Source organism: Harpia harpyja, chromosome 12, assembly GCF_026419915.1.
Source record: "Harpia harpyja isolate bHarHar1 chromosome 12, bHarHar1 primary haplotype, whole genome shotgun sequence".
Classification (NCBI taxonomy): domain Eukaryota; kingdom Metazoa; phylum Chordata; class Aves; order Accipitriformes; family Accipitridae; genus Harpia; species Harpia harpyja.
In genome coordinates, this window is record NC_068951.1 from 1,197,821 (window position 1) to 1,218,041 (window position 20,221).

The 20,221-nt window shown below is 47.3% G+C and overlaps 1 protein-coding gene across 6 annotated transcripts in view; it reads right to left on the minus strand.

Moving 5' to 3' along the window:
* Positions 1-13,685: 13,685 nt before the first annotated feature.
* Positions 13,686-20,221, minus strand: part of SGSM2 (small G protein signaling modulator 2) — a 63,914-nt gene continuing 57,378 nt past the window's right edge. For 5 of the 6 annotated variants that reach the window (XM_052803339.1, XM_052803338.1, XM_052803342.1 and 2 more), the window contains 5 exons: positions 20,062-20,144; positions 19,470-19,579; positions 18,082-18,178; positions 16,677-16,844; positions 13,686-15,288 (listed from right to left, as the gene is read on the minus strand). In XM_052803339.1, the coding sequence (XP_052659299.1) occupies positions 15,200-15,288; positions 16,677-16,844; positions 18,082-18,178; positions 19,470-19,579; positions 20,062-20,144 (547 nt within the window). In that variant the 3' untranslated portion in view covers positions 13,686-15,199. The remainder of the gene's footprint in view (positions 15,289-16,676; positions 16,845-18,081; positions 18,179-19,469; positions 19,580-20,061; positions 20,145-20,221) is intronic. The other variant, XM_052803340.1, reaches the window with a different exon arrangement.

Genomic DNA, 20,221 nt, shown 5'->3' on the forward strand with positions numbered 1-20,221 from the left:
AAAATCTAGTCTTGTGTAGGGTAACGGTATACTCCAGGAGATCAGTACGTATAACTTGTGTCTTACAGGCTACAGTGAGACGTGCACCAAAGAACAGCCCCTCATCCTGAGTGACCCTCTTGTTCATCCTTCCTGGTGGTTAGGTCAGATCTCACTGAAGTCAATGGCAAACTCCCACGGAGTCACGAGAGGAGGGATATTGTTTGGCTCTGCGGGTACTTGCCCGCCTGCCTGGGAGGTTTCTTAGGATGTGTTTCATTGCTGACTGAATATTCTGGTCCTTGCACCGTTTTGTGTGTAGTACTGCTATTAATGATCTCTTTTCTGTCTTCCTCTCTTTCTAAAAACAAATACTCCGTAGTCCTTAATGCAGGCAAAATTCCTGCTGTAGCCAGTGGACATTTTCCTTGGGGCAGGATGGGAGGATGGTCCCTGCTAGCATCTGACCAGGTACGCTTTGGAAGTGACACCCGTTCAGAGGAGGAGGTAAGGTCGGGCTGAGCAGTCACACCTTCACTGTGCTGGCTGGCTACATCTAGTTTGGGGTCAAGATATTCCACAGGAAAACATGATCCATAGTCTGCCCAAAATGCCTGTTGACTCCGCAGGACTTCTGCCTGGTCGTGGACTGCTGTGAACAGTGGCAGAGGTTTAATTAAGAAAACTTGCCAGTTCCATACCATCCATCCTATGGCTGAAACTGTGCTGGAGGCAGGAGTAATTACTGCAAACGGAGATCAAGCGTGATTGTGCCTTCTGAGCAGACATGGCTGAGAATTGCATTAAATCTGCTCATAAAGCCCTGGGTTGCTCTGTAGTTAATGCTTTTTTTTTTTTTTTTTCCTTGCATCCTTGAGTCCAGGAAGCTCTTGCCAGTGTTGCTAGCACAGTTTCTACAGCAGAATGGACAAATCTTTAAGGATTCCTTATCCTTAAATCACATTTAAACAGATCGTTTGTTCTCACTTCTAGTGCACCATTAACACTGTGGGGTTAGCAGAATTGCCAGGGCTTTGTTGTCTCCTTGTACAGGTGGGTGCTTTCCCAAGGACGTTGTGTTTTGTGTGCCAGTATTTCAGAGATCAGCGTTAGATATCAGGACAGTTGCTCCTCATCAGAAACTCTTGAAAACTGAGTCTTTGCAACAGGGTCATCTCCCTTCTTACGGGGAACCGCGTGGCTTTGCCTTCTGTAGCTGTGTTAGGAGAGGGGGGGAAGCATCTTTCTGCCTTTCTTTACTGTTCCAACTCACAAAGTAACAAAATCGAGGCAGGAAGCCTCATTTCTAGTCAAGAGTGGCTGAGCTTATTGAAGGAGAAAAAGCCCGGATGGGGAAGCAGGGCTCAGCACACGAGCACTGGCCGAGAGCCCCTCTGTCCCAGCTCCGTCCTTCCCTGTGTGCTGGCCTTGGCAGGACCGGTGGGATCAGCCTGCGTGGGTCGGTCCTGTTCTTACATGCCATTTTGCATGATGGCTTACTTTCTGCATTGAAACCTCTGCTCCCACCTTAACCCCATTGGCTTCTTATCCCAAGATAGATACTGGTAACTAGCAGTGACCCAGGCATACAGCTGCTCTGTGTTTTCCACAGTAAAAAGTGTATGGGTTGGAGAGAAGAGTTCCCATTTTATTCGATACAGGCAAATGAGCTTTCTTGTGGATTATTTAATGGCCTTTACTGTATGGACAGGTGATGCTGCTGACCTCCTCATCTTCTGCTCCCTTGTGGTTTAAAGGTAACAGTGTCACTGCCCTGCCCACATACAAGTCCCACATCTCTGCCAGTTTTTCTCTCCCCCTTGGAGTTCCACAGTGCTGTTACGGCTGAACCCCTTCATCGGTGTTAGCCTCCACTTGAAGAACAGCTTGTCCTGCTCGGCCAGCCCGTAAGCTGGTCCAGACATCCCGGGTCTCATCTGCCTTCTCCATGGCTACCAGAAATGTTTCTTTGGGGTTTTTCTGTTTGTTTTTTAAAGTCAGCAAGCTTCTTTCTGTTCTGTGGGGGAAAGAGCAAACCGCAGCCTTTCTTTCCTCACGTCTGTCATTCCTGCTCAGAAACTTCGGATTTGCGCTAATGCTCTTAGAAATCATGTTCAGTACTGTATAACAAGGGGCACTTTAGAAATGTCTCTCCTCCTTTGATATATGTGTTTTCCCTATGGAGAAAGCTATATATAAATATATATATGTACACTTTGGGATTCAGAAGATCTAATTTGTCCCAAAAAAATCAATAAATATGAAGTTTACAAGAAATCTCTTCTGTTGTTGAATAATATTAGTTATTGGTAACCGTACCACAGAAAAAGTAGCAAATGGGTTTTCTATGTAGTAGTTCTGAGAAGACTTTTCTGTCCTGTCAAGCCTGACTCAGAGCCTGTAGGTTAGTGGAGACACTTCCACCGAGGGCAGGCTCTGGGTCTGACACCTGCGGCGCTGTGCTTCCCGACCTCACAGCCTGCATGCTCCCTACGGGTCATGTCACGCTACCAACAGCAAAAACGTGCTCAAAAGCTTGATCTGGGCTTAAAACTTCAGCCAACGCAGTTGTGTTTGTTTGAAACAGACACCAGCAGGTCTGTGTGAGCAAAAACCCTTGGACAGCTACGATTACGTGGGAAAATACTGTCTTGCTTTCACAGCTTGGCCAGGCTGGGGAGTTGGACCGCGCTGTCCCAGCAGATGAGCAGTTCTGCTCCTCTGAGCTGAGCCTGCCCGAGGGAGCCCCTGTGGCTGCCCCGGTGTGTGGCAGTGCGGGTCGGCTGCCGAGGAGGAGTGGGCTGGTGGCCGGGCACGTCCACTGCTTTGCTTCAGGCCGGTTGCCACTCTCACCTGCCAAGTAAGTGCAGGCAGAGAGGAATAAACCCAAACTGCTACTTCAAAATTATCCTGGAAAGAGTTCTTACAGCTGACACTTTAGATGTATTCCTGACCTCACCAATAAAAATTAGCCAGAACCCCGTAGTTCAGCTTAGGAAGGGAAGTGACCCCATTTCCCACGTTGTCCGCAGTTGCTTGAATGGGGTCCGAGAGGCAGTGGGTCGGGTCAGGCATCCCTGTGCATGTGTGTGTTGGTATGCGCGGTTGATGCTGTCTGTGTGCGCGTCGCTCGCTCACAGCAGGAGTTGGAAACAAGGTGTGTGTGAGACTGTTCTCTCTGAACTCCTCGGTCTGGTGACGGCACGGGCACCAGCTGGTCACCGCCTCTTGCTCTCTGGTGTTTGCGGTGGTCCTGGCTGGAGCTGCTGCTGGCCTTTGCTCATCCTCTGATTGCTCAGGATTTCTAAAACCAATCAAAACAGGTGGGGAGGTTGAGGGAGAGGGAAGAGTTAAAAAAAAGGCAGACAAATTACCAAAAGTAATTATAACTATTTTTTGCATGGTATCAGGTGGACAAGTGGTAGGAATTCTTGAATTCCCAGTTCATGAGCTGGGTTTTAAAGCCCTGCTTAGGGTTATGCTCCTGTCCTGGTCCAGGGTGAGGGGTTGTCTTCGCTGGAGAAACCTTGGCGTTACTCAGAGCATCAACAGTCTCAGGCATGCCACCACTGCTGGGGATGTGGCGACTCGGTGACGGCCAGGCTCTCAGAGCAGCTTCCCCCGGGGCTCCTACCGCTGGCACCTCCAGCTTGGCCGGTGTGCCGCGGTGGTGGCAGCTGCCGAGGGCCACGTTGTCAAGTCTTGACTCATACCTTTCTCAGGCAAAACCCACCCTGATCCCAGGAAAGGCTGAGGAGAGACTAGAGGATGCTGGCCCCTGCTGCTGGTGGCTGCTGCCCGCTTCAGAGTGGGGCACGGGGTGTGCAGTGCCTCACCTGCAGCCCAGCTCCCAAAGTTGAAAATGTCATGCAAACTGCATCATTCTCTAAAACAAATCATTTTTATTTGAGTGTAAGCCAGACCATTGCCTTCAGCCTTCCTTTCAAACAAGGCCATTTTTCTGCTGGCATTTGATTTGCGAAGAGCGAGAGAGGGACGGACACGTAGCAGCTGCCGACGCACGGGGCAGCCCTGTTTTGCCCAGCCACAGTACTAAACAGCTTCTGTGGGTTTGAGAGCTAGTTTTTGACCAAAAACATTTCTTGTGCATTTTTCTTTTTATGAAGGGGACCCACAGAGAAGGAATTGCATGCTTTGTCTGTGATTTGCGTTCAGGAGCGGTGCACCCCAAAGGGGGTTGAGCAGTGAGGGGTTTGCTTGGCGAGGGGGACGATAACTTGGGGAGGAGCAGGGGCTGCACTTCGCTGATCAGCAAGGTAGGCGAGCAAACCCCCCCCCTTGGCTCACGCCGGGGCTGTTCGGGTCCGTGCAAACCAGCTCAATCGGAGGGGAGCGGGACGGCGGCCGTCGGGAGGGTTTTTCCCATGCCCGTGGTGTTGCTGGGGTCGGTGGTGCCGTGGTTCGTGGGCTGTTCCCCGGACTGGTCCTGGGGTGCGTGCACAGCCCTGCAGCGGCTGATGGCAGCAGCTGTCTGCGGCTCCTGGGGCCGGGGGGCATGGCGGGGGCCAGCCAGCGACCCACCTCTCACGCCTGGGAAAACAGGGCTGAAGCCAAACTGCTGCTGTTGGGGCTCTTTTTTTTTTTTTTTTTTTGTGCACTGGTGTGTGTGTGTGTCCCCCCGTCTGTGCTGGGGTTGAATACTGGGTGTCGAAGGCAAGGAGGGCTCCGGTGTCGCAGCTGGGCAGCCCCCCAGCCCCTGGCAGGATCGGGTTTTGGTTTTTTGAGCAGAGTGCTGGACAGAGGTGATGTCCCTTCTGCAGAGGCTTCTGCTCTTCTAAAATCATAAACAGTTTTTCCGGGTAGGAAGTGCACCACCAACTAATTGGCATTCAGTGTATTACCGTGCAGGTCCAAAGGCTGGCCAGGCTGCTGCCTGCTGGTGTTGGACTACTTGTCTCTTTTTCTTTGTTTTAATTAAAAGTGGCCTTCTGTAACAAAAGCATAAAAGAAACAAAACAAAAAAAAAAAGTAAAATGCCTTTGAGTGGTTTAGGTGGAGGTGAGACTATTGCTGCTTGTGTCGGTATTGGTGTGATTGTCCGTATGCACGCCTGTTTATATACGTATAGACATTCAATGCAAGACTTTATCGTGTCTCCGATTTTTGTATGTAGCCTGTGTCTCTTTTGGACTGGTTTGCATCCTGAGTGAATTTTTTGCATTTAAAAAAAAAAAAAAAAGTGTGAAAATTGTTCCGGGTTGGGTGGGGACGAGGGGTGTTTGGAGACCTCCCTTGTATGCCTGGGGAGGGAGGCAGGAGGGCCGGGGGGAGAAGACGTAATTTGCCCGGTGTGACGACGCAGATGGTGCTTGTTTGGCCCCTTTGCTTTCTGTGATGTGTATTGAAGTGTCCCCAGCAAAGGTGAGCGGTCTTGGCCAGATAAATCAGTTGACCTCTGCTTACCTGAGCAGCGCACTGGCTCAGTCTGTTGACTTTTAGGCACTTGCTTAAGCTTAATTAGACGTGCAGCTGCGCTGAGCTGGGACCTGACTGCCTTAAGGCCCTTGGAGATGGCATGGAGGTGGGCAGCTGCTGAGCATCTCGCAGGTGAGGCTCCTGTTAGACTTTGTGTCTGTTTTTTTCTTGAGTGAACAGCTGTTCATTTCAATCTTACTTTAATTCTAAAAGATAATGGAATGAGGAAAGGAAAACTCTCATACTTCTGCCCTATTTTCCATCCCTTGTTATCATTTTGAACAGATTAAAATTGATTATAACACTATTTTTAGATTATTTCCTTCCTTAGTCAAACATCAGTTGTTAGGAACAGATGTTTAGAGTTAAGGAAAATAGGTTGCGGATAGGGTCAGTCACGGCATCTCTCTCTTCCTGTTATATAGAACTTAATAATCCAAAACTTGAATTAATAAATTGCCAGCACAAGCACAGCATTGGGTAGGTGCAGCCCTGGTGAATGTTGTGTTTGGCTGTTTCCACGCTGAGTCGCCAGGCCAGTGCTCGTGCTCCTTCTCGTCCGGAGCTGGGTAACAGTGTGCTCCAAACATGAAGGCCCCCGCTCTCGTTTATTCCCCGCTGCCCTGCACGGCCAGCATGGGGGACGGAGCTGTTCTGCACCGGGAATTGGTATTCTTACTGACCGTGGGATGCCATTTTGCTCCCTTGGAGGGATTGCACGGCTAGTTCTGCTGTAGATCAGGATGAGGCCCATTAATTCGCACCCTTTCTTTGTGCTGTGAAAATGAATTTGAGTGTGAGGAGCACTGGTGGTGGGACACAGAGCCCTCCACAGCTCGCCGGGGGATGGAGGCTTGCCTCTGGCAGCTCTTGCTTCTGGGGAAATACCCCAAACTGCCATCCCGTCTCTGTACTGGGATTTTTCTCTGTCTGGCCGGTAGGCACATCCTCTCCGTGTTTTGTGTTCTAGTTGTGGAAGGCGCAGGCGCCCGTGCTGGCTGCGGTGCTCCACCATGCCGGACATTGGAAACGCACCGGCCAGTGCCCTCACTGGCCAACAACACGCACGGGGCTGTACGCTGCCAGAGAGAAATCCTGGTACGAATGCCTTACAGATACGCCTTAACAATCTGATCCAAAAGTTTCCTGACAGAGTGAGAAATCAAGTACTAATTGCATCCACCCAACAGTTTATTTGCATCTGGTCAAGCACCAGCCTAGGCATCGCTGGGTGAGGAGCTGTGGTGGGAGTGGGGACCTCCCGTCCCTGCTACCAGGGTCCCCCCGCCTCTGTCACTGCATGTAAGCACCCTCCGGGCTAAAAGCGTTTACCTTTATCCTCGCTGCGCTCTTTGCATTAGGAATGTTTCACTGAAGATACCGATTGTAAGTGCAGAATTACTGCCAACGCTGGCCACTGAGTCAAAGCCCTGGAGACCTGTTTGCCTCCCCGTGCACATCACAGGAAAGCCAACGCATCGGCACGCACTCACACTGGGCAAATGCAGTCTTTGTTTACAGTGAGGACGTGTCACTGTGTTACCAATTTATTGAAATACTAAATATTGAAAAACCTAGACTGTAAAGATTTTTATGTGTTTGGATACATCTGCTATGTGAAAAAACAACTAATTTTGTACATATTGTATTTTTACTATTCAGCTGTACTATACTGGCTCTTCATGCTCCAGAATTTAGGTATCCAACATGAATAATATCCATGTAATAAGCACTTGCCTGAAATAAATATAAAACTGAAATAAACATGCACTGAAATCTGAAACAGGATTCTGCATTTTCCTCCTTGTGCTTTGCATGCAGATATTTCACTTCATTTGTAATTTTCCAACTGTAAGAGCATAGCCGTAGCCGCCCCTCCAGATGCGCATTACTGATCAGCAGGTCTGGACTTCTTCCACACCAAGCCCGGAGCTTCTCCCGTGTGTGTGTGTGTCCGGCTCAGGCAATGCCACGCTGGGGGAAAAGCAAGCACTCTTTCCAGCCTCCAGAATTTGTGAAAACTTGGAAAATGGACACGACTCGAACATCCATCAGCAAAGCAGCTTTAATTTATTGGCATCCTTTAGGGAAGATTAAGATGTAATACCTGTCGGGAGCGCGAGCGGGGGCGGTCGGCCGCCGGTGCCGCAGCGCCGTGAGAGCTTTGCAATGTGCCGTCCCGCCGTCGGCCGCAGGGCTGGGTGCTGGTGAGCCAGACGGGCTCTTTTTGTGGGTCACAGTTCCCATCCCCGCGGTCCCCGCGGTCTCCGCTGTCACTGTTCATCTTCGCTTGGGCACAGACTGTGACTCGGTTGTTGAAATCCATGACCTGTGTCTGCACTACTGCATTGGGGTTTTATGCCAGCACCGGAGCGCCTTCGGCCTGTGGCTCTTCCTCACCCCTGCAGGGTTTGGGGTCCCGTCCGGGCAGAGCCCCGTAACTTTGACATCTCGGGGGTCCGGGTGTGCTCCGCAGCCTTGTCCCAGGGCTGCCTGCTGGTTATTGTCAGAAGCTGGTCAGGGGTTTCAGGGGCAGTCCTGCTAACATGTGGTGGCAATATTGCTAATGCTGTTAATTAGGACTCTGATTGGCTAGCAGCTGAAAGACTTCATGCTGTACAGCTGTTGTTCTTCCTATTTGCAGTCTGGGGTAGGGCACTGCAGGAGGACGGTGCTCCATAACCAGCCCTTCTCCCCAGTTGGCCAGGACCTGGGCTGGAGCCCACCCCAGCGCTGCTGGCTGCGGGTCCCACCAGGCCCCACCGCTGGCTTTGGCGCTCGTCGGCGCAGCGTGGTGACCGCGGCTGTCAGGTGAGGCTCCCTGCCCGCCGGAGGACGGTGCTGGGCACCGCGCCGGGACCCTCGCGTCCACCTTCGGCAGCCGGACCCGCGTCGGGGCACCCTTCCTCCGCGGTGGGTGTGCTCGGGGAAGGGGGGCATTTGCAGGGCCCACACCGGTACTGTTGCAAATATTCTGGTAAAGAAATCAAAATTTAATCACATGGAGGAGTTAGGTTTGATTAAGAAGTAAAATTGTGAAGCAGAATGTATAGGATTGTTAAGTTTGAAACGTAGCCATAGAAACTTTAGGAACTGTGTTATGCGTGACTATAGGAACCTTAATATTGTTAAAGTTTGAAATAGCTAACCATAGAAACCTCACCACGAAGTTACAGGTTTTTCTATGTTTTGTTTCAAGAAATTAAGGAAACCGTCATGGACACCAGTTTGCTGCCTGGAAGCCCCCTTACCCTTCCCATCTTGATTTGAGTATCGAAGATTCCAGTCAGTAGAGCTAAGTGTAACTGACCAACGATTGTTTTTAAATAAGAGTATTGATAAGGTTATATCATCAAAGGACCAATCCTTGTTAAGTTTAAGAGCGAGCATAGTACACGTTTTTATGTAAAGAGCTTGTGTAACAATGACCTGACAGAAAAAGTCTGTAAAAACTGACGGATTTTGATACTAAGTGGGACACGCCTTTGGAGGAGCGATCCCCCGTGTCCCCAGCGCTGCGATAAACGAAGTGCCCGCTTCTTAACTTCACGTTGGCGTTGAGGAGTTTTATTCCGGATTTCGGTACCGGTACGATGAGGAATTGGAAACGCAGGCTAGCTCGCCCTTCCTCGCCTAACTCGGATTTAAACGCTCTCTCCTCCAGGTGGTGAAGACGGAGCCCTGCCTTCTCCTGGTTTAAGGCCTCGCCTCAGCGCGGGGCGCGGCCGGGCGGGAATGGCGGCATGGCCGGGGCCTCTCCGCGGAGCTGCTGAGTGCGGGGCCGGCGGGCGGGCAGCCGGCGGCGGTGGGGGGGGCTCGGGGCGAGCCCCTCGGAGCTGCCCCCGGGGACGGCTTCGGGGGTGTTTTGCCCCGGGCTGAGGCAGGGCCGCGACTCGCCGCCGGGCTGCCGCCGTTTTTAACGGCCGGCCTCCTCACACAGACCCCCCCGGCCCTCCAGAGCTCTCCGGGTTATCCCCGATTTGGTTTCCGAAGGCGGCTTTTTTTGCCGAAATGTTGTGACGCCGTTTTGGGGGTGCCCCGTCAGCCCCAGGAGGTGCCTGCATTGGGCTCGCTTAATGAGATGCTGTTAATTAGCCCAGGCAGCCCGGTAGCTTGCTGTCCTTGGCGTGGAAATGCCTGTCCTGTCTTCTGCCCGCTCTCTTGACACACAAGATACCGTTCAGCTGAGCGTTTATAATGTGGTCTCTAGCCAAACTTTGCAGCGGATCTGAATAAACCTTGTTGCGAGATGGGAAACGATGTCTTTTTAGGCTGAAAAAGCGCACAAGCAGTGGGACTGAAACTCTGCTGGTGCTGCCTGGGCAGCACCGGGGCACACACCAGGCAGGTGTTAGTGGAGACCAGTGAAGGAACTGGTGGGCTTGATTGCCCAGATGCAGGACACCTGAGCAGAGGCGCCTTAGAAGGGAATTGTCAGCTCTCTGCATTCCTCAAGAGTTATTTTGGTTTCTCCACCCCCATCAGAGGTTGCCGGTTGTGCCGATAAGCTGCTATAGGCTTTAGCAAACTTGGATGAACGGATTAAGGAGGCACTTTTCAGGCTGAGACGTAGAAAGGACATTTCACTGTGACTGTTGTGTGGGGGAAGTACAATCTGGCCTTTAAGTTGCAAAGTGGCACAACCTGTGTCTTGACAGGAGCAAAAAAAAAAAGTAATTGTTGCAAGTCTGGTAAGGTTAAAAGTGTCACTGAACTGTAGCAAATGTTGGTCCAAGCATGCATCCAAAAAAAAAATCCCAAACAAAAAAAAAAAACCCAAACCTGGTGTGCGTGTGCATGCGTGCTTTCTAAGTGCCAACCTGTTAGGCAAGGCAAAGTGCTCAGCTGGTTCATCGTTGCCCAGTTCATAGCTGTTTTTCCTATGTCCAGAAATTTCAAAAAGAATAAGATGTGGTGGAGAAATGTTAACTAAAGGGCTTGGCTATGCCTTGGGGCTTTCAGCGTTTTTCCGTGTGTTTCTGCTGATTCGCTCGGGCAGGGTGATGTGCCAGGCTGCTGTTATGAGCCAGATCGAGCCCGTTGTCCAAGGGGGTGAAAGGCACGGGGGCATGTGAAGGGCAGAGTTCAGACCTGGATAGAGTCAGCTTTGAACATCCCCACCACCACCCCCAAAATGTCAGCTTTCCGAGATGGCTCATTTTGAGCTATTTATGGAGGCTGGGGGAACTCTTTCATACACACAGAAAGGCAGAGGTTGGGGGAAAGCAGCCAGCCCCCCTGCCCTGTCCCCAGCCTGACAGCCTCATCTAGTGGCAGCTGCCAGCACAGGGTGTCCCCTGCCTGGTGCTCCTGGCAGCTGCCAAGGCCCCAGAGTGTTAGAGAATATCCAGAAAGAGCAATGCAAAACATTATTCCAGTGCTGGCACCACAGAGGTGAGGCTTTAGGAAGCCTGGTTCAAGGCTTGGGAGGGGTGAAGCGTTGCCTACCAAACCCAGCGCTGCTTGCATGCTTCCATGGGGTTGGCATTTTGGTTTTAGTTTGGTTTTTTTTTATTATTTGGGAAACTGAAAAGCATTTCTAGGTGAGCTTCTGAAAATGGAAAGCAGGTCTTGGACTAATTAACAGGATACGTAAGATGCAGCACTAAACTGTATGGACCAAAGTTGCTGCATTTGGCAAAACTAGGGGTAGAGTGGGGAAAGCAGCTGGAACCTCACCAGGCTGCCAGTGCTGGCTCTGGGTTACAGAAATGGGGCAGGAAACGGTGGAGACTTCTTCTGGTTTGGTTTTCTTCTGGCAGTTGGAAGCAGTGAGACTTTCACAGTGATGAAACTTCATTGGGATGCTGCATCTTGCTGAAACAAACTCCTGTTGCTGCAGGGACTCCACAACTTTGGGGGGACAACTGTCTAAGTGTCTACTTTAAAAGTTTCTGAGGATTTGCAAAGAGAATACTGTGGGGGTGGGATGGGTGGTGGTGTAATAAGAAAGAAGGTCCTGTAGAAAAGAAAGCCAATGTGTAATCCCAGCTATAGTACCTGCCTCCCCCTGCCCACCCCAAGTCCCACCATGCAAACAAGATGAAGGCAGAGGACACAGTGGCACTGGAAGATTATTTAAGCCAACATGACATTGGATATGCTTCATAAAGGGCTTATCCTCTTTTATAAGAATAAATAGATGATTAACAGCTGTAACAGTCACAAGCAATGGCTGCACCTACCCCAGTACAGAAAGGCATTTGTTGGGTGTTTTTACAGTAGAATGGGGAAATGCTCCATTATCCCCCAGGGACCCACCTCTGGGCAGAGCTTTCCAGTCTAAAAACCTGGAAAATCACTGCAAAAACTGCCAGCAGCAAACCAACCTGTGGGTAAGATGGCAAGTTCTGAAAAAGGGAGCATCCCTGCTACAGAACAGAAGCAGCCAGAGCATTTTTAAGAGGCTTGAAGGGGGGACTGGGAGCGGTGGAGGAGGATCTCTCCTGGAAGCCCAACAGCTTGGCTAGATTTAATGCTAGCTGCAGCACGATCAGACCTAAAATTGCAGGATGAAACTTCTTTATTTTTTAACACTTGTCATAGGCCTGCTTCTGCTCCCACTCCTTCCCCAGGGCTGAAATGGCAACAGGCTCGGCCTGGGAGGATAGGTGCTCTAAGGCATGCACTGTGTAACTTAAACCTACCCTTAAAGTCATCCAAGGGATATTAGCAGTCCATTTGGTGATGACCTACTTACTTAAAAAATACTGCTTAGTACAATAGCCCATGCATGCTCGTCATAGAAATGTTAATTACATATCACAAGCTCTTCCCAGACAGCCCTGTCCTTAGGACTCCCTGTTCCGTCTCTGAAATTACCTTGGTGGGAGAAAAATAGCTTCCAAGGAACTCCACGGAATGCCTTGACGATAAGTATTTATTCATATGTTACATTTAAACATAAATAATTGAGCAATAGTCTGCTCCCAACAAAAATAAATAAGTCAATACACAATATTCATAAAATACAATTAGACAGAATGTTATAACAAATACAACAAAGTTCGCAGAGGTTTGTTGTTTTTTTGTTTTTTTTTTTTTAAACAGAGTTGTATGGTACATTCCCAACATACCAAAGAAAAATAGTGCAGTTCTATTTTTTACATCACTTCGTCAGGCTCTGATTTGGAGGGTTTTCTTGCTCTTGTCAATTTTTTTGAAAAATACTATTTCAGTTTTCAAGTGAACCAACAGACACACAAACTGAAGCGCTTTTGAGACCTTTCAGCAACCATGCACTGGCCTATAAAACAGTTGGACACACAGCTATAAATAATAATGAGATCAGACTGCGAGCATGCCTGCAGCATAACTTCTTGGCTCCTGGTCCTGAGCACACCCTAACTCCTGGAGGCGCGGGGGTGGGCAGTAGAGCTTATCATAACTTTTTCCCTCTGTAACTCCCACTGTTGTTATTTTAGCACTGTAATGCGCAGAAAGGGGGTTTCCTTCCCAACAGCCTCCTCTGCAGCATCTCTTTCAGAACTGAGTGGGCTCATCTGTTCTTGCTTCTGTTTTGTGACCCTGATGCTTGTGAGCCCAGAGAACAACAGGCTTGTCCCTGAAGGCATCTGGCTACACCAGCAATGGGGGACTTCTGGTTTGGGTTTGTGTTTTGTTTTTGCTTGGTGTGTTGTTTTTTTTTTTTTTTTTTTTAACCCCCCCCCTCAAATTTTTGGGGACCAATTTAAGGGAGGGCTTGGCTATTGAGCTGAGAAGCACTTTGTGTGCATTTTTTCCCTTTTTGGACTATTATTTACCATTTTTAGTTTACTGCAATCATAAAGAAGATCTAAGCACAGATGGTCTTTCTAGAACCAAATCTACCCTCTTGTGCAAGTAATGCTCAGCTCGTGAGGATCCCAAGGCAGCACTTGCCTAGTGCAAAGAGCAAGAGTGCCCACTGCTCAGGTAATCACAAGACTAGAGTTACTAAATACCTCCTATTGGTATTTGAATCTTCAAACAATTTTATTCCCTACACCTCTTTTTTGCTAAAATCTGATGTTAAAAGCTCACGTGAGCTGATCTAATTCATGTAAACTTCTCTGAGCAACCTGATCTATTTGAAGATGTCCCTGCCCACGGCAGGGGGGTTGGACTAGATGACCTTTAAAGTTCCCTTCCAACCCAAACCATTCTATGAAAAGCACAGAGTTGTTTTCTCCACAATGTTGAATGGAAACAAAGCTGTCTGCTCTGAAGGATAAAAAAAAAAACAACCCAAGAAGCAGAAACAAATATTCAGATTAAAACTTTTTTCTCTCTTTAAAAATTGCTGAGGTTCTAATGGCAAAGGGTGGAATACTTTGGAATACATGCAGTGCTTACACTAAGTCCCTAGGTTTCCTAGGAGCACAGGTCACGAGTATCCATGAAATCTGCAGCTAACCCCATTAGCAAAAACCTGCTTCCTCCCTCCCTCTCACTGACAGAGATACACTTTACTTGGAAACAACACGCACCCTGGGAAGGTAGGTAGAGTACACGTGTTAATTTTATACAGTGTGATGAAGTACTAGGACAGCAACAGACCTATTTGCAGCTCCAGGGCAGAAGCCCAGCTAACCCTCAGTCACCTCTGCTCTCTATGCAGGATGGGGTGAAACATATGCTGCTAGTTAAAGCATGCGGCCAAGCAGGAAAAGAAGTGGCACAGAACTTCCCCGGGGCGCATGGACGGCTCTACAAAACAGCATGGTGCTGCAGCAAAGTGGATCGGATCCTGGGCAATGATTTCAACTGCTTCATCAGGCAAGTGCTGATACCTGCTTGAGTAGATGAGCGCCTGGTTTGCGTTCACAGGATCCCAAGGAAAGTCCTCCTGGAAAGCTCTGCAGAGCAGGGAGGAGGAGGCTAGTAGTGTGCAGTGAGTAATCTGGAGGAGGCGAGGCTCTGCTGTGTCTGCTCTGTGATGTAGGATCTGAACTTCATGGCACTCTGCACAGACGCAAAGAGCGTGGGAGCTGCTAACATGAGCAGGGGACCTGTTTCTGTGTGCTAAACTTGTTAACTGAACTACATTAGGCAGATCCTGTCATCTAGGAATATTTGCAGAGTAAGTTTGCAAAGTAAAATGAAGGCATGTCTGTGGCATGTGTAGGCCATGAAGACTCAATAGCATGAGCTAGTCAGCAAAGGCTAACTGATGTTTTTAGCTAATGTTGCCACATCTTCACTGTTCATATTAACTATTATTTAGTTTAAGGCTATTCTCCCAGCTGGTAACTTTATTTACTTTAATTGCTGCTAAATATCCTGCTAAATGTTTTAGCAACAGGAGCTCATACACATTCTCTTCCATGTTCAAGGCATAGACAATGAGTCCACAAACGTCCTCCACCAAGGACCCAATTCAATGCTTGCAACACTTTTTAGTGAGTACTGGAACCAGCCTTACCTCCATGGAAGGTTCTGGCAGAGCACACAATGTGCATCCAGGCTTTAAAGGTGCAGTAAGTCAAAATATAAATGTTCTAGTATGTCAAATCCCCCCCTTTTTAATATCTCAAATATGTAGATAGATGGTCTTCTAGAGAGGGAAATAAGAGAATGCAAAAAGATTTTGTCTAGAAATACAAAGTGAGTGTAACAAGGACTATCAAACACAAACCTTATCTGGTAAAGGAAAAGTTCTGGTTTTAAAAGTCTGTTACAAATCTCTTTGATATTTATTACATTACATGGAAGATGCAATTAAAACACCATTTTGAAGTTACAGTGCAAGAAACGCTCCATCCAATAGCTCACAACAAGGCCCACAATGACAGTCTGTTCATGATCACTTATTTTCAATCAGTGTCTGCACTTTGTAGACAAGGTCTCTTGCTATCCTCAGAATTTCCTCAGCATTATGATGCTCTGCCATTTCTAAAAGACACAGACAAACATTCTTAACTGTCAGCAGTGGGAACCTTTCTGCCTAGCATTGATGCTATTCATGTAGCATTAACATTAATAAATTAGTGTAACATTAGCAGCAATCCAAAAGCATTGCAGGTGGTTAGGTTTGTAGAATTAAAGATAGAATAAGTGGATGAATCCCTTAGTGCTGTAGGTCCTGGCATCAAGATCTAATCCTTCTGGTGTCAGTTCTCTTGTTGCAGAAATCCCAGTGCCCTGTGACCCCAGACCAGGAATGGGAGATCTGTACCCACACGTGCCTGTGAACAGCTCTCCTGGCATCTCAAAAATGTAAAGCTGAGCTCAACTTGATCAACATAGATCTCCAGGCAGGGACTATTGCTGGAGGGTCTGGGATCAAAGTGATAAATACAATTAAGAAGGGCTTCATGTACATGGGGCGACATGCCCACATAGTTCCACATACAGATGTCCACACTCTGCAGCTTGAAGCAAGATCAGGAAGTAGCTCTTGACAGACCCGAATCCTCAGTTCCACAATAATCATTTTCATTCAGCTTAGGTAAGTACTGGGGGTTTTTTTTGTTCGGGTTTTCTGGAGGGTGGGGTTTTTTTGGTAGTGCTTTTTGAGGGAAGCATTAATGTATAGCTTTGGAATAAGAGTGGCTGAGGCAAAAACCAAATTTGGGGCTTCTGCAACAGATGACTGAAAGCCACAGCACTGATAATTTAGTAAATTACTGTGATTACACAAAATTGTTTCCAAATCTCTTAAAATATCCTAACAGGGAGCACTTGTTTAGGACTAACTTGCATTCCACAGCCAGGAAGGGACCTAGCTCACTTTGGCAGAATACTTTTTGCTCTGGCAGTAGATGTTGGCTAGCATCTATGGACTGCTATGGTAAGCAATCAACCATGGAAGCAGTTTGGGATATTTTGCATGAACATGGTTTTGCTTATATGTTTCAGCCTCAGCAGAGTCAAGCCCTCTAAACAGAAATGACTCTGGCAATCTTAAAACCCGCGAGAGACTTTTGCAAAAAACTAAGCAACATTTTAACACCTCCCATTAAACCAAGGGCAAAGAGTCTCTGTGGCAAATCTTTTTAACAGAAATTCTGAAGCTTGCTTTGTGGTAATTTTTACCACTGACACTGAAATAGCTACCATCTTCTATGGTCCATGTAGCTCTTAAAACACTGTTGTTTGTGTGCCAAGTCAGATATTCAGGAAGCATGTGAAAATCTGGGCTCTTTGTTTACATGAAGGGGTAAGAGATTCAGAGCTTAAAATGACCAGGGGCTTGTCATGACAGCAAGAACACTGCACAACTGCAGAGAAGGAGCAAATGCTGGCTTTTTATCAAAACAGCTCTCTTAAAAGTCTCTTACCATTAAAAAACTTGATGATATCAGTGAAGTCCATGTTGTTATCACGGATAATCTCTCGATAAACTTCCACAAGTGCTAAGGCAATGAAAAGGACAAAATGTTCTGAAGAGATGTGCTTTGCTGCCCAAATAACTTCCCACACTGTAAATACATCCTCGTACAACAACTCTGAATGGGAATAAACATTACAAGAGCATCTGATTATTCAAATTGACCATTTCCCCCTCTCTAACTAATGTCTTACAGGCCTTACACAGACATGAGCCGCACTTGATGACTCCTCCTTTTCCTCTCCCCCTCTGCTCCAGCCAACTCTTGTCACTTACTTGTGCAAGTGTGGCAACAGAATTGGATTTAAAGGAAAATTAAGAAAGAATGTAGGTGTGGCAGTGCAGATGACCCCAGGAAGATGTCTAAACTGCAGTAACCATGTGACAGCAGCATAAGTAGACTCATTTATTCTAGGCAGGGCTACATGACAGGCTGCAAATCTGACTACGTATCCAGGACCCCCTTCTTGGCTTTCCAGTAGACCTATCAGTGCTAAAGCTCTGCTATTTTTAATCAGCAACAATTAATTGTATAGCAGATGTGTGTAAGCTAGGTCTACATATGCTGCAATTCAGATATGACCATGGAAGCTTCGTCTTCTTGAACCATATAGGCTCATCTTCTGCCCAGTCTGTGACAGTGAGGTCCAGGGGACTGGGATGTGGGGGGACAGGCAATTCTCTGTGAAGGAGCAGGTAGAGGGCTTACTATTCAGTTAAGAGTCACAATTCCTGCCCCCTCACTGTCAGATAGTTGCTCATAATATATAGCTGATGGATGTGTATCATCTCCCTTTATCACCTTTGTGCTGAGAGGGATGTTGTCTTTTGATTCTTGCAGATCAATCTCTAACTCAGAGGAGCTACTGACTTGCCTGATAGGTCTCTCTATTATAAGCAACTGCTTCTGTTAGAGTGGGGGTGGGTGGGTGGATGTGCTTGTGCAGGGATCTCGAGATTCTGGGGTGCTCCCACAGTATATAAAGTACAGCACTTAGCAAAGTACAACAGCTGCTGAGCTGTTGCTGAGCTGCTCCTTGTTATCAAATGGATTAGAAAGGAGGTATCAAAGCTTACAGAGGAGTGTGATCAACTTAGGATCACCTCCTTGAGCAAACAGGTATTTGCACTGAGCAGAAATTTGGCTCCAACCACAGTATCAGGAATTTACAACACCTCTTTCTAAGCTTTGACTTATTCCAGTGCTAGTTCATCTCTCAAAGTTGCATTAGCTTTCGTAGCTATACACTCTCTTGTGAGCTTAGCTGCTACTCACCATATAGACATTTAGACCAAAACAGAGAGCTGTTCACAGTTTTGCACAACTCTAAACTATAGGCATAGAACATTATTACCTCTTTTAAAGTCAAGCAGGAACCAGCGATAGCAGAAGTAAAAGTGCGTGTAATCTCCGTTCTGGTGCATCAATTCAAAAAGCTCTGAGTCTAGAATCTAAAACACAAAACATCAGCTGTCAGTATCTTGTCTGAAAGTAGCCAAGATCAAAGGTGTTGGAGTCTGGTTAAGACTTCCATGCTGCTCTAATCACCCGATGCTGTGGTTAGTGAGAGCAGCTGCTTAGCACAGATACATCCTTTTACTATGTCTTTACAAAATGCCTGTGATGTGGGTGCCCTGACACAGACTGATGAGGTGAAGAGTTACTGCTGTGCAGGTATGAGGTGACAACAGTCAATCTTCACTGTGATTTTAAAGGTCCAAGCACCAAGTTACAGATCCTACTGATTTTCAACAAGTGGCAAATTTTCATCTTCCCACCCAACTCTACTCTCAGATTGTAATGTAGGAGCTGGTGTGCAAAGACTGAAATCCATTCACCTGGGGAAAAGAAGGGAAGGAGACTTTTTCATTCCAAGTTGGTAATTCTGATGAGCATCCAACTGCAACATCCAAGATCTCTGGAACTGAACAACTACTTGCCAAATGTCTGGTAGATGTCTTAAATCTGTAAGTACATCTATAGTCATTCCTCATAGATGTCATCCTAAGGGCTGCTGGATAAGCAGGGTGGCATCCTCTGACAGTCTTGCTACTCAACAGAAACACTGCAGCTGTACGTTCGTGTGCTGCCTGCATTTGCCGTGCTGGCCATCTTCTTTGCTGACTGACCTCTATTTTCATTACTTTTTTAATATGCCACCTATCAAACCAAATAATGGCTTATCATGATAGTTTTCACCCTTCTTTATGCTATCTTGCTCAGGTGCCTAGTGCTTTTGGGAGTGGAATGTCTAGGCCTTAAATCTGTCCAAAAAAACCCCATTCAGCAAGCATCCTGCGTGAATACAAATATAGCTATGGCCTGTAAGAAATTAAGTTCATGCCACAAATATGCATGTTTTCTCTTCCAAAAAGCTGTGAAGACTGGATGTTACTGCTATTTCTCATTGACTTCAGTTGGAGCTGGACTGAGCCATAAATGGGAGTCATTACATGGTGTAGCTGGTGTACTGAAGACAGATGTTGGGGGGGGGGTTTGTTTGTCAAGATGAATTGACCTGCTCTAATACACACGCTTCAATATGACAGCAAATACTGTCCCCTGAGAAGCATGAAATCTGTTTGGAGCTGCATAAAACAATTCTTACCCTTCCCAGCTCTGAAGTACCAGATGACTAGGAACCTAGTATTGGAGTTCCTGCCCTTCACTGTGGTATCAAGCTAGTTCTGAGCTTCTGCCACAACCTCATCTTCTTTCAAATAAGATTAAAAAAAGACTCACTTGGATTAGGGACCGCATGTTGGCAAAGTGCGTATCCATAGCACCTCCATTGGGGAAGTTCTGGCTCATCCTCTTCATCAGGTGGCTGAAGCAGCTGTAAGCCAGTTGATCTGCAGATACAATGCAGAACACTTGGTTTTGTTAATTGTGTGACTTCATTGAACCAAAATAACAAACTGCAGGGCAAGCAAAAAACAGGGTTTTCCCCTTTGCTGTTCCCTAAGCCCATCACCAGTATTTACATGAAACAGAAGACAGCACCTGACCCTGGACCATTTTTACTAGTTATGTTTCAAAAGAACCCAGCTTGCAGTTGACTCTTCAGCTTCAGCAACTGCCAGAACACAGCTGCTGTGAAAATTTAATAAAATTTAATCTGGAAGTCAGTGAGTGAAGAGGGAATCCCCAAGATACTAATGTTAGCCATTTCAACAACATCCACATTTAGAGAAAAATATGAATCAAGGGCTGCAGGTCTGATTTGCCTGGTGAGCTAGCTCTGATTAATGCATACAACTTCTTCTGAAATGGCATTTCTAGAGAAAGACCTCCCTAAAGATACCAACATGTTCCAAAAGAAAACTCTTCCTACCATTGTCAAGTATAACCATCAAAGGAGCCAGGAGGTCACACATGCCTTGAACGTAACCAACTTCTAGGTGCTCCCAAACATAACTGCAGAAAGAAGAAAACACAAGAGATAATAGGATTAAAAATCCTCTTGCTGCATGGTAGACTCAAAAATTTGTCTT